Genomic DNA, 11,859 nt, shown 5'->3' on the forward strand with positions numbered 1-11,859 from the left:
CGTTCAGCATCCTTCCCCCACCACCACCCATCACAGCAAGCGGGTGGGCGACTCCACTTGAGAGGAAATTTACAACCAAAACAAAACAGAGCGGCTTCTCAACATTAGTACGTGAGAGAGGAAGAGAGCATCATCATCCGACAACAAAAAAGCTTGCTATGATCTCGGTTATGAGAGGAGAGGAGGGCGACTTGGTTTGTTTGTTTTCGATGCAATGTCAAATACCTTTGCAAGTTCTCTCGGTGTAGAACTTTGGTTTGAGGGATGAAGTTGCATTTCTACGCGAACTTGTTTATTTATGTTGCAGTCATAAACAGAAAAACGGTCCCCTGGGGGTGCTGGGCTGGGTGTTGTTTGGGGGTGGCTGTTTGGGTGGATTTATGCACGGTTGGCCACCCTTCGCTGAGAATGTTGCCACTTGGTTGCCACTATTGTTGTGGAAAGGGGAAGGTCGTCGCGATTTAATAGTGTGTTTTGTAGACGTTCAAAGGGATATCGAGAATAATTTGATGGAATTTTTCAGTTTGCTAGAGTCGAGGGACTTTGTTGCATAATGCTCATTTGCATCAATTTAAAAAGAGTGTTGAAACTTGTTTGAATATTTCAGTTTTTTTTTATTAATAAATCTAGACACAAATAAGACTTCGCATTTTTGTTCTCGGAACAAACCAGTTCTTCTAAAGAGTTAATCACACACACCCACACCCACACCGTTTCGATGTCTGAAATCAAACTCAAATTACACGAGCAAGTACAATAATCGCTCAACAACTTTGAAGCTCATCATCGCGGGCGAATCTACTCCCGCAGCCAGTCGAGCAGCGTGGGCGTAAAGTACGTGATGATGCAATCCGCCCCGGCCCGGCGCATTCCCACCAGAACCTCCCACAGCACCGTCCGCAGGTCGAACGCGCCGATCTTGCCGGCGTTCAGCAGCATCGAGTACTCGCCGGACACCTGGTAGATGAACAGCGGAAGCTCCGGATAGTCGTCCTTCACCTGCTTGACGATGTCCAGGTAGGCCATGCCGGGCTTCACCATCAGCATGTCGGCGCCTTCTTCGACGTCACGTTTCTGGAATTGGGAAATTTTTTAAATTTTGATTTAATAATTCTTATACATTTTGCATGAGTAAAATTTTGTAATTAAGAAAACTAGACAAGACTAGTTTAGGCATTTTCATGTAAGATTTTGTCACTTTTGTGTTTGTGAATATTGCATTGTTTGTAATTTACTATTGATGTTTAATTAAATTGAGAATAGTTTAGTTTTTGTTCATGTCATTATTAATCCATTACAAAGAACTTTTCTCCGATATTGCTTCTTGCGCAAGCATTTCCCACAGCACAAATAATATCCCACACCCTGAAGCCCCCAAGCATCCTAAAGAATTCAGAACTTTCCGAGGGAGTTGGAGCAAGCAAAACAAAGAACGATGCCGGCTTCAGTTTTTTTCGAGCTTGTTTTAGAGAGAAGAGCCATTGCCTTTTGACTCCTCGACGCCGCTAGATAGTCAGAACCACGTGGCGGAGCAGCAGTACATAATGAACTGTGTTTTGCCGAAATTTCAAGAACCAAAACAAAACGCCCACCAAAATATTGCTTCTGAGACTGCGCAACAAATGTTTCCAACTCTAGTTGGGCATTTCAAAAAGGTCTTACCGCAGCTCGTCGCGCAATCCCCTTCGATCCCGGCGGCAGCTGGTAGCACTTGCGATCCCCAAAAGCCGGTGCCGATTTGGCCGCATCCCGGAACGGGCCGTAAAATCCGGACGCAAACTTGACCGAGTACGACAGCACCGAAACCCGATTCTCCAGCTTATTCTCCCGCAAAATCTTCTTGATCGCCCAAATCCGGTTGTCCATCATGTCCGACGGGGCCACAATCTGCGCCCCAGCCCGGGCATAGGCCAGCGAGATTTCCGCGATCCGCTGGATGCTGGGTTCGTTGTCGATGACGCCGTCCTCCGTGAGGACACCGCAGTGACCGTGGCTGGTGTACGGACACAGGCAAACGTCGCAGGCGATCAGCAGGTCTGGGAACCATTTGCGGAGCAGCGGCAGGGCTTTGACCACGGGGTTGTCCTTCGAGTCGGCGCCGGTGCCGGTGGGGTCCTGGAATGGGATGGGAAATTTATTTTAAAACATGATTTAGTCAAAACTTTTGAAGCAATGTTTTGATATTTATTTGAATTGTTTTTTTTTGCCTGAAAAAATAGAAATTTATTAGATTTAAAATTACAATCCTTGGTTTCAACATTTAAATAAAAAAAAGTGTTAAAAAATTCATTTTTATACAAGTCCACTTGTTTAAAAAATTGAACGTTCAAGTTCCAATGATTTTTTTTCCCGAAGAATAAATCTTTTTGTGGTAATGTGCATCGGAATTTTACAAAAGTTAAAACAAATAAACAATTAAAACATGCTAAATATGGCTTTCAAAGAAGGAAAATGCATTTCAAATTATTGTCAGATTTTTATCTATTTCTTTTAAAAATTTTGCAACGGCCTTTCGTAACGTTATTATGAAAATGGCTTATTTTGATGAAATGAGAAGGGAAACTCGCATAAAAAATGTACAGAATGTTTTTTTTTTTTTTTTTTAAGTTTGTACGTCACCAATAACGTTTTTTTTTATCCTTTTTTGGGTTTAAAATTGAATTCGATATTGAAAAGTAAGTACCTAAGTAATATGATAAAGTGTATCGTGTTTTTTGTTAACATTAGGAATTCTCTTCAATTTTTTTAAGCATTATTGATCCGACCTATCCGACTTTTGGCTTACAACCCAGTCAACTCAATCGGAATTCTGAAACGGAATCCAATTCGAAAACGCAACAACCGGTACTTATACGGAATCGGTTGTTGCGTTTGAAACGGAATACGTGAACGATTCGAATTGCATTTTGGTTTAGAATTCCGATTGAGTTAGCTGGGAAAAAGCGATTACTTGCATTTTTTTTCTCTCTGCTCTTTACCACGACCAGATTGTTATTGTTTAATTTGCAATTAAAAAAGAAAGAATTCTGTTCTGATTTTTTTCAAAGAATTTATTAAAAATGTCAATAACATTAAATCGGTAAATCAAATAAAATACAATTATGCAATATTTTAAAAAGATATCATTACATAAATACACAGCTATTAATACCAGTTTCTTTTTTGTGGTCATTTTATTCAAACATTCATATTTGTGTACAAAAAAAAACTTGCATTCAATCAATATTTGTCGAAACCTAGATGAAGAAAGTAAATCACCTGTTGTCTAGGGGTTTGCAAAATAGTATCAGTTGTCAGAATGCTTATAAGCCCTTTTCAAATGTGGCTCCAGATTTTATCTTGGTGAATTTGGATTTATTTTTGAACATATCAGTTCTTTCTTCAAAATATGATAAAATCTAGGGTTTAAATTGAGTGTGAAAGTGACAAAAATACTTCTATGATATTTTTATTTTATTTTGAAGCATTACAAAAAATTAATATATCGTTCTGTAGTATTCCCGAACAACAATTTTATGAATTTCTAAAGACTTTTTATAGTTTTGAATTACTCAATCTGATTGATTAAAGAAAAGTCTGTTAATTATTAATTCTAAAATTAAAAAAAAATCAAACCATATTTAAAACTAAAATTTCCAACATTTTTATTGCAATTTGTTTATAATACGATATTTATTTGCAGTTTGCACCAAAAAGGCAAACAAATATAATAATTAATCTTTCAAATCAGATGAGACACCTCAGAGCTTTTAATTTTCATTTTAAATTTTGGCCATAGCTTGGAAAAAATTATAACATCTGAAAAAAATCTGGTTCATAGATATATTGCAAATTTTTACATATCTGATGATTTTATTAGACATCACACCGTCTTTTCAGACTGAATTTACTAACTAACGGGACAAACACAGAAAACCCAGAGGAGAAGGGCGGGAATCGAACTCGGGCCCCTTAGCACACATGAGGGATCGGCAGCCGAAGCCGCTAACCACCGCGCCACGGGTTGCCTGAAGTTTTAGTGATACTTTTAATATAATTTTTTTTTTGAAAATTTGGCTTGAAATTAGACATTTATTTTACTTCTACAGTAACATCCAACCAAATGGTTTTACAATAAATTCGATAATAATTTACTAAATATTAAAATCCTTCAAATTTCAGAACATAACAAAAACAGAACAGAACAAAACCTAAAGCCAGAGAAGCTTGAGTCTTAGCATTTTTTTGGCCTAGAATATTTTTCCAGTATTGTTTAATTATTTAATTATTTAATATTTAATTTAATTTTTAATTCAGCTTATAATTTTTTCAGGTTTGTCAGTCGATTCCTGATTTTTCTCAGTTTTCGCACGGAAGTAGCTAAATAATTTATTTGAAAACAAACTTTAAGTCTAATCACAATTCATTCCTGATTTAAAAAAGATGAAAATCAGAAACATTTATCTGTAAACTATTTTTCTGTGAAATTATTTTATTGTTACAGTCAATGCATTCTTAAAACATTATCTTTTGTTTTGCTTTTTAGAAGTTTTCAAACAGCCTTAATCAAAGGAATTAAAAATACCCAAATAGCAAAAAAAAAAGGATTTGGTTTATTTGACCTTTTTAAAAAAATATTCTAGAAATGTTTAAATTTGTAAAGCGTTATAATTAACTTTTTTTTTCAATAGGTGGTTCAACATTTAAATTTGTGTAATTACATCGTGCACTTAATTATGGAATTTCAGCACTTTAATGTTCATATTCAGCTTCTAAAAGGCTAAAAAACGGAATCGACGTAACACCTTATAATGTGGCCCTCTTAAACCTTGCGGTTTCGTCAACGGATCCACAGGTGTGTATCGTTCTTTTTGCGACAAGACTCCGCCTCCCGGGTCTCCTAAGTGTGAAGGTATGGCACGGGGAGAGGGCACCGAATACCTATATTTACACTTAGAATTTTTTTCTAAGGCTATTTCAACTGAAATTGAGTAAGAAGTGAGAACGCAACTTTCTTCTAAAAGTTTATCAAAATAAGTAGTCAACAAGTAGATTGAATCCGGACCAAATTCTTAACTTGCCAAACAGATGATAATTTCCCCCAGATAGACTTTTTTTAAATTAAAACTAGAATAAACAAGAAATTCAAATAACAAACCTTCGGCAACTTTTCCACTACTCCAAACAGCAAAATCGACGCCAGTCCCTTCTCGACCAGCGGCGTCAAATGCTTCTTAAGTGGGTTGATCCCGTACCGGGCCACTCCGGGCATGCTGGGAATCTCCTGAATTGCATCGTCATCTTCCCTGAGGGTGATAATTACCATTGAAAATAGTTGATTGAACTGATTTTTATCAAGTCACTACGCCGACACTCACACCAGAAAGATCGGATACATCAAATTGTGCGCCGCAATGTCCACGTCCTGGCACTGGAGCTTGCGCAACGTCGGATGGAAGATGCTGCTGTGGAGCTTCGTCAGGGACATCTTGGAGGAATGACTTGAATTGAACTGACTTCAAATGCGGTTGCTTTTTCTTCGTTGAGTTTATCAGTCTTGTATTGCGAGATACGGAACGCGACTGATGCAACGTGAGACTTCTATCAACGCGCTGACTTTCACCCTCAAGACCTATCGGCGAGTGATTGTGTAACGAATGGTGTGTGAAGTCCGGTTTCAGGAATGTGATTGTAATGGTTTGATTTTTTTTTACGGTTGTTGTGACTTAAGTGTTGGTAAGTACGGCAAGATACTCCTGGAATCGAAGATGTTTTGTAAATAAAACGATTGCAGGTAGGTGAGTATTTGAATCCATACTTACTTAAACAGACACAAAATTCCTACAATTTTTACATTACAGAATTGTAATTTTACCCTATAGTTGAAAACATTGCAGTTAAAAAGAATGTAAATAAAGTTTGATACTTACGACCCGGCTTATTTATCTGGAATTGACAGAAGATATTGATGTTTTGATGGTTGAAATAATTCACTTGCATGAAAAGTTGCATGCAAGTTTACTGCAAGCTTAAAATAAGAGAAATTAACAAAAGTATCTAAGAAGTATTAAGCGTGTTTCAATTTTTGAGCTCAAATTTTAACACTATTTTCATGGATTCAACAGAAAAACCAAATAATACAAAATCAAGATAATAACAATCCAAGAGGTCTGATAAGTGGATTGTCTAAATAATGAATAACAACGTTTTTTTTTCTAACAGTGATACTTTATTATATCTCTAAGTTTACAATATCTTTTATAAGAACTCTAACTAAATAATTTTGGCAGCGGTAGCATTCGATACCAAAGCAATGCAATGATTTTATGTTTCACTAACATAGAATTAAAATTAATTTACACAAATAATGGATTCTAAAAATAACACAAAAACTGGAATAAAATTTAGCAAAAATAAAGGTGGTGTTTAAAAATAAATCTTACCCGAATAGCCAGCACCACATTTAACCTGGGGGAGAAAACTAATCGACAAATTACAACCAACTGACTAAATATGATTGGCTTCGCGACGTTTGCTTTTTTTTTAAATATTTTTTGTTTGTTCTTCTCAACTATAAAGGTACACTCGATATTGGCTGCAAACGACAAATCATCGGCTTAGTACGACTTTAGTAGTATGCTTTTTTTCTTTTTTGTAATATTTTGTTTGCTCCTCTAATTTATATACAGATCACAGAGTAATGCTACATATTTGTCTTTTTGTTTAGTTATTTTTTGCTGTATTCTTGTTTGGCCTGCGTAGAAGAAAATTGCAATTCAGCCCTTGCTTACTATACACTATCTACCCTGCCCTAAACTGCTTAGAAATGGCTTAGAATTTTGGTGGTGCGCTTAATTTGGAAACCCTTCCTCCTCTTCTTCCTAAATAGAGCTTAAACGAACGCTAAAATACAGCAATTTCCAGACTTGAGACACTGAGATTACGTAATATCTTGAAAACGTTAAAAGGGTGCATATAAATCGCTGACACACTGAGCAAAAGTCAGTGGCACACTGCTACGGTGGTTACTCGGGTTGACGGTCCGGCGTCATCACCGCCGAATTCCTGACTGGGTGCGGACGCTGAAGGTTGGTCGGACGAATCTGTGAAAGGTGTGACGATTGTGGCAAACAAATAAAAAAAATAAACAGCGGAAATTTAAAATCAAACGAAATCACGCAGCAGGCGTTGCGGACGAAAACAAAATGGTGGGAATGACAGTTGATCTGGGTTTCAGGAGCAGAGGGTTTGATAGTTGCTTCGGGGTGGCTTGGATCGCTAGAAAAAGGTGGGAATAAAGATGGCGGGAAGAAAACACAAAGAGGGTTAACAGAATTAAAGGTGAAACTCAATGGTGGGAAACTCAAAAGCGATCGTCACATACAGAGGAGGGACAGGGTGCGGAATGACTCATTGCACAGGATTCGGCTAGAATAAACAAACAAATATACACACAAGACAAGAGGGTTAGTGTTACAAGCGCGCGTTAAACTACACAAACAGTTCCCGACTAACCTGTCTGGAGGCAGCGTGCCGTGCAAATCACGTTCGTCTGTCGCGCCTGGACGTTCTCCATGTTGACCTTCATGGACATGTGGCCAAAGAGGAAGTACCCGATGGCCATTCCGCCGACGACGGCCACAAACAGGTACCCGTTGTAGATCATGACGGTCAGCATGAGGGCGTACCCGAGCATGTTGTGGAACAGGAAGACGGTGGCTTCGGCGAGAAAGGCACAAACGCGGCGCGACAGGGGCCGCAGACCGCTCGGGGGGAGTTCCAGCGAGAGCAGGGTGGCGGATTCACTCGGCGGCGGACAGGAACCGGACCGTTTGCGCTCGCGGGCCGCGCGGGCACGCACCTTGGCGCCGTGGACCTGGAAAAGGGTAAATTCGTAAATAAGTGTTTGAAAAACCCAAAACAATAAACAATATAAAGGTTCTTTAACACTTCTCGATTTGTTTTCTCCGAATCACAATTGGGATAAACTTTGCGTGGTAGGCAGGGCCCCGGTGATAACCTGATATGAGCTACCGAACAACATTGGCAATATGGCGTCGTTTCTTTACAAACATGAGATTGTTTGTGGACGAACCGGAAAATTTTCTTTTTTGTAAAAAAAAAATCTATAACTATTGTGCAATATCATTAAGTATTTCAAAACAGACAAAATTACTTTAAATTCTAGACCAGAATTTGTTTTATTATTATTTTTCAATTTAAACCTCTTTTATCGCGATTCTGATCAAGATTGCACATCAAATCATCGTGCCTTTAGTATATCTTTTGGTTTCACATCGATTCGCTGTATATATTCGTGCATAAATTTTGAAATTTAGCATAAATTAAAATAAGTTGCAAAATTCCCAACTTCAGCCATGTGCAACAATTTCCACATCACCCATGCGGGGAAACCGATAATGGGGTAATTTATGCGTTCCAAACTGTCAAAATTCCAAAACGTCATCGCCAATCTTCGGTTCGCTGCTTTTGTTCGTGTTTGAAGTTTCGGGCCGAGACTCTGGTGGTAGGCCTGGCCTTTGTAAATAAAAAGAGTACGAAAATACAAAAATGACAAAAATGACAAAAATGACAAAAATGACAAAAATGACAAAAATGACAAAAATGACAAAAATGACAAAAATGACAAAAATGACAAAAATGACGAAAATGACAAAAATGACAAAAATGACAAAAATGACAAAAATGACAAAAATGACAAAAATGACAAAAATGACAAAAATGACAAAAATGACAAAAATGACAAAAATGACAAAAATAACAAAAATGACAAAAATGACAAAAATGACAAAAATGACAAAAATGACAAAAATGACAAAAATGACAAAAATGACAAAAATGACAAAAACGAAGGTGCTTAGGACCTTTTAAAAAAAATAGTTACACTTAAAAAAAATCAGCCATTTTTAATTCGGCCTATCAAACAAAAAAATGTTCCGATTCACCACAGATGACGGTAACTGAGATTCCATTATATTTGAAACAATGTTGCTGACGCCAACGATTTATTCTCACCACCGACAGACATTAAAGGCTGATAATGCTCTTATTTTCTATTTCACACAAAATTTTGATTGAAGTAAACGGAAAGCCCCGTCATTCCGGTATCAACTCATTTGTATCTTTTGGCTCTTATCAGCCCAAAAACAGCTGCGCGTGGCGTCCGGTTTATTTTTTGCAAAGGGCTTAAAACAGGAAAATCTTAACTTACCTTCATGCCCTCGTACAGGATCGACAGCACGGTCAGCGTGACGCAGAGCGCCACCATCGCGCCGGTCGTGTTCACCGTCAGCCCCTTGAAGAACACATCGCCGACGTCCGCGCCCCACCAGAACGACATGTGCATGTGCATTTTTTATTTATTTGTTTGACGGACGTCAGGTGTGTGCAGTGGAGGTGTCGAATCAGCTGTAATAGAAAAAAATGGAGAAACGCTAAATGAGAGCATGTTTACAGAAACAGTAATTTATGACAAAGTAAACATTGAGGGTAAACAAGCGAAGCAAGCCATGTCAAAACGCGGAACGCTGGACGAAACCAAGAGGAAAATTGATAAGTTCCAGGTCTGCTGCGGTTGCACCGCGCGATGACAAGTGGTCCGCAGACGACGACGTGATTTGTGTACAAACCACAAACCGAGAGAAGAGGGACAATTGTTTGGTTTTGCTGTGCGTGTACCATATGGTCCAGTCACCGAGATAAGAAAGCAAGCGCGATAAACGAGTCAAGATAATGAGGCTGATTGGAGCACTTTCAGTCAATGAACCACGGGAGTTCGAATCAACCTAGTAGGCGTCGACTGAACCAAAAAGCTCGAATTGCGCGAAAGTTGCACCGAACTGCATCAAAGAAGGCCATGCAAACGACCTTGAAGGTTAAGACAAAGCAAGGGGATGGTGAACAACTCCAATTTCAGGCTTGGACACGCGACAAACCTTGTACTGACACAGAAACCTACAGCGATTCAAGCGTCTAAGTGAACGGTAGAAGAAAACAGAAGAAGGTAAGCAATAGCTGCAGCAGCAGGCTCTGAACTAATCGAGCTTAAGCGCAGTTTATGTAATATCTCGCAAACAGGCTCTGCAAATCCATGTCGATAGTTTACAAACAAATCTTGCACAATTAAGGCGCCTACTAGATGTGAAGGAATTCACCCAAATTGCGCACATTCACCGAAAAAAACCTGCTTCGACGTTCACCACCGTCAAAGAAATCGATCCAAGAATGAAACGTAGCCAAGCAAAAATCAATCTTACCTAGTGGAAAATGACTCTCGAAGACGCGTTATTGTCATCTGCTCACTCACGAGCACGGATCGTGACTGGAAAAATTACGACTCCCCGTTTTAATCCCAGTACGTAAATGCACATAAGCCGTTCCTTAAACTACACACTGCTCATTTGCAGAATGTTTTTTTTTATGTACAAATGTACTCGCGAAAATAAAACGCGAAATCGCGCGGCCCGACCGTCCACCACGACGTTTCAACGTCAACACACACGGGTTCTCCTCTGGTTCTACAATGAACAACCAGCGAGTACATAAAGGGGGTTTTAAAACGAGGGGTCCATGGGCGAGGGGTCAGACGAAGAACAAGATTGCCTTGAGTTTTGACAGAGTGCGCTTTGAAAGTTGTTTCGTAGGTTTTTGTTTACGTTCGCCAATGGTGCAGTGTGATGTAAAGGAAATCGAGCCAAACATTTCATTAGGGCACAAAAGCAAAAACCGCGATTCGAGAAAATCGCTTGCAAAAAATGGCCAACTTGTTTCAATTCCTATTTAAAAAATAAGCTGGACTATTGGTATTTTTACTGATGATTCGATAAAACACATCATTATCCTTAACTCTGCTTTACTGCTTCTTAATTTATGTTGATTTTCGCAATAAAACTCATAATTTTAAAAAATCTCGTTATTAGGCCCTTTTAGCTTTCCAACTGCTGTTCATAATGGGCCCTTTCTAAATGCAATTTCGAAGAGAACGAAAAGGGCATTAAAGCGCTGTCACAGGATTGTTGTTTTGAATTATGTTTATGGGCCCTTTTGTTTAGTTAGAAATAATGAGGAATTCAGTGGAAATTTTGATAATTGGTGATTGAATGGTGTAGATAAAGTATGTAAAACATAAAAATTCTTCAAAAGTGTACTGAACAGCAGCCACGGGTCCGTATTAAATAGTGTATTTCGATGAAGTTTTTTTTCTGCAGAAATGCTTTGTGAAAAGTATACCAAACTTTGCTTTGAAGTGAATTAGTGTTAAGAATGTATGAAAAGTTTACTTTATAACACAAAAAGTTCCACAACTACGAAAAACTAACGAAAAACAAAAGGGCACATTTGAACTTTTATTTTGGGTTTGGAGTGAAAACTGTTATGTGCCCTTTTGTGTTTTTGATTTTTTCAATAGGAAATTGTTTGCTATCAATCTGATTCTTGGAGGGCAAGTAGGGAGTGTACTAATGAGTGGAATAGTGAAATAATCCCGAATGTTTACGTTTTGGTTTTGTGCCCTAATGAAATGTTTGGCTCGAAATGTTTCACGACGAATGTGGTGCAACTTGTAAACAAGTTTGCTGGTTTGAGTTGACAGTTGACTGATAACTCTAATTGACAGAATATTTGACTTATTGACAGCAAAGAAAACATTGACTTAACCTATTTTACTGATTGACAAAATTCTGTTGAGTAACAATCCTGTAAAAAATAAAGCATAATCATGACAATAATCGCACACAACATGGCCGCCAGCAATACTCACCACCCAACTAATTAAAAAACTCACCTCACCACCCTCCGAAAGCCGGTGACTGCGACGAGCTGTCAAACTCCGCTTTGTTGTTGTTTCCCTCACTCTCTTCG

At 38.5% G+C, this 11,859-nt stretch overlaps 2 protein-coding genes across 4 annotated transcripts; both read right to left on the minus strand.

Moving 5' to 3' along the window:
- Window positions 1-649: 649 nt before the first annotated feature.
- On the minus strand, window positions 650-5,896 carry LOC6037435 (delta-aminolevulinic acid dehydratase). Its single transcript, XM_038257086.1, has 5 exons — window positions 5,802-5,896; window positions 5,358-5,735; window positions 5,138-5,285; window positions 1,663-2,115; window positions 650-1,074 (listed from the first exon to the last, which is right to left on the minus strand). The coding sequence occupies exons 2-5, from the start codon at window positions 5,465-5,467 to the stop codon at window positions 799-801; spliced, it is 987 nt and encodes a 328-aa protein (XP_038113014.1). The 5' UTR covers window positions 5,468-5,735; window positions 5,802-5,896; the 3' UTR covers window positions 650-798.
- Window positions 5,897-6,515: 619 nt separating this feature from the next.
- Window positions 6,516-10,531, minus strand: LOC6037434 (copper transporter 5.1). 3 transcript variants are annotated; one of them, XM_038256700.1, is made up of 5 exons: window positions 10,257-10,530; window positions 9,212-9,408; window positions 7,495-7,855; window positions 7,364-7,407; window positions 6,516-7,082 (listed from the first exon to the last, which is right to left on the minus strand). In XM_038256700.1, the coding sequence occupies exons 2-5, from the start codon at window positions 9,350-9,352 to the stop codon at window positions 7,005-7,007; spliced, it is 624 nt and encodes a 207-aa protein (XP_038112628.1). In that variant the 5' UTR covers window positions 9,353-9,408; window positions 10,257-10,530; the 3' UTR covers window positions 6,516-7,004. The 3 variants fall into 3 exon arrangements, with proteins under 3 accessions (XP_038112628.1, XP_038112629.1, XP_038112630.1); XM_038256702.1 differs by having other exon boundaries at window positions 6,942-7,257; window positions 10,257-10,531; XM_038256701.1 differs by lacking the exon at window positions 7,364-7,407 and having other exon boundaries at window positions 10,257-10,528.
- Between the last annotated feature and the right edge of the window lie 1,328 nt (window positions 10,532-11,859).

This window comes from Culex quinquefasciatus, chromosome 2, assembly GCF_015732765.1.
Source record: "Culex quinquefasciatus strain JHB chromosome 2, VPISU_Cqui_1.0_pri_paternal, whole genome shotgun sequence".
Taxonomy (NCBI): Eukaryota; Metazoa; Arthropoda; class Insecta; order Diptera; family Culicidae; genus Culex; species Culex quinquefasciatus.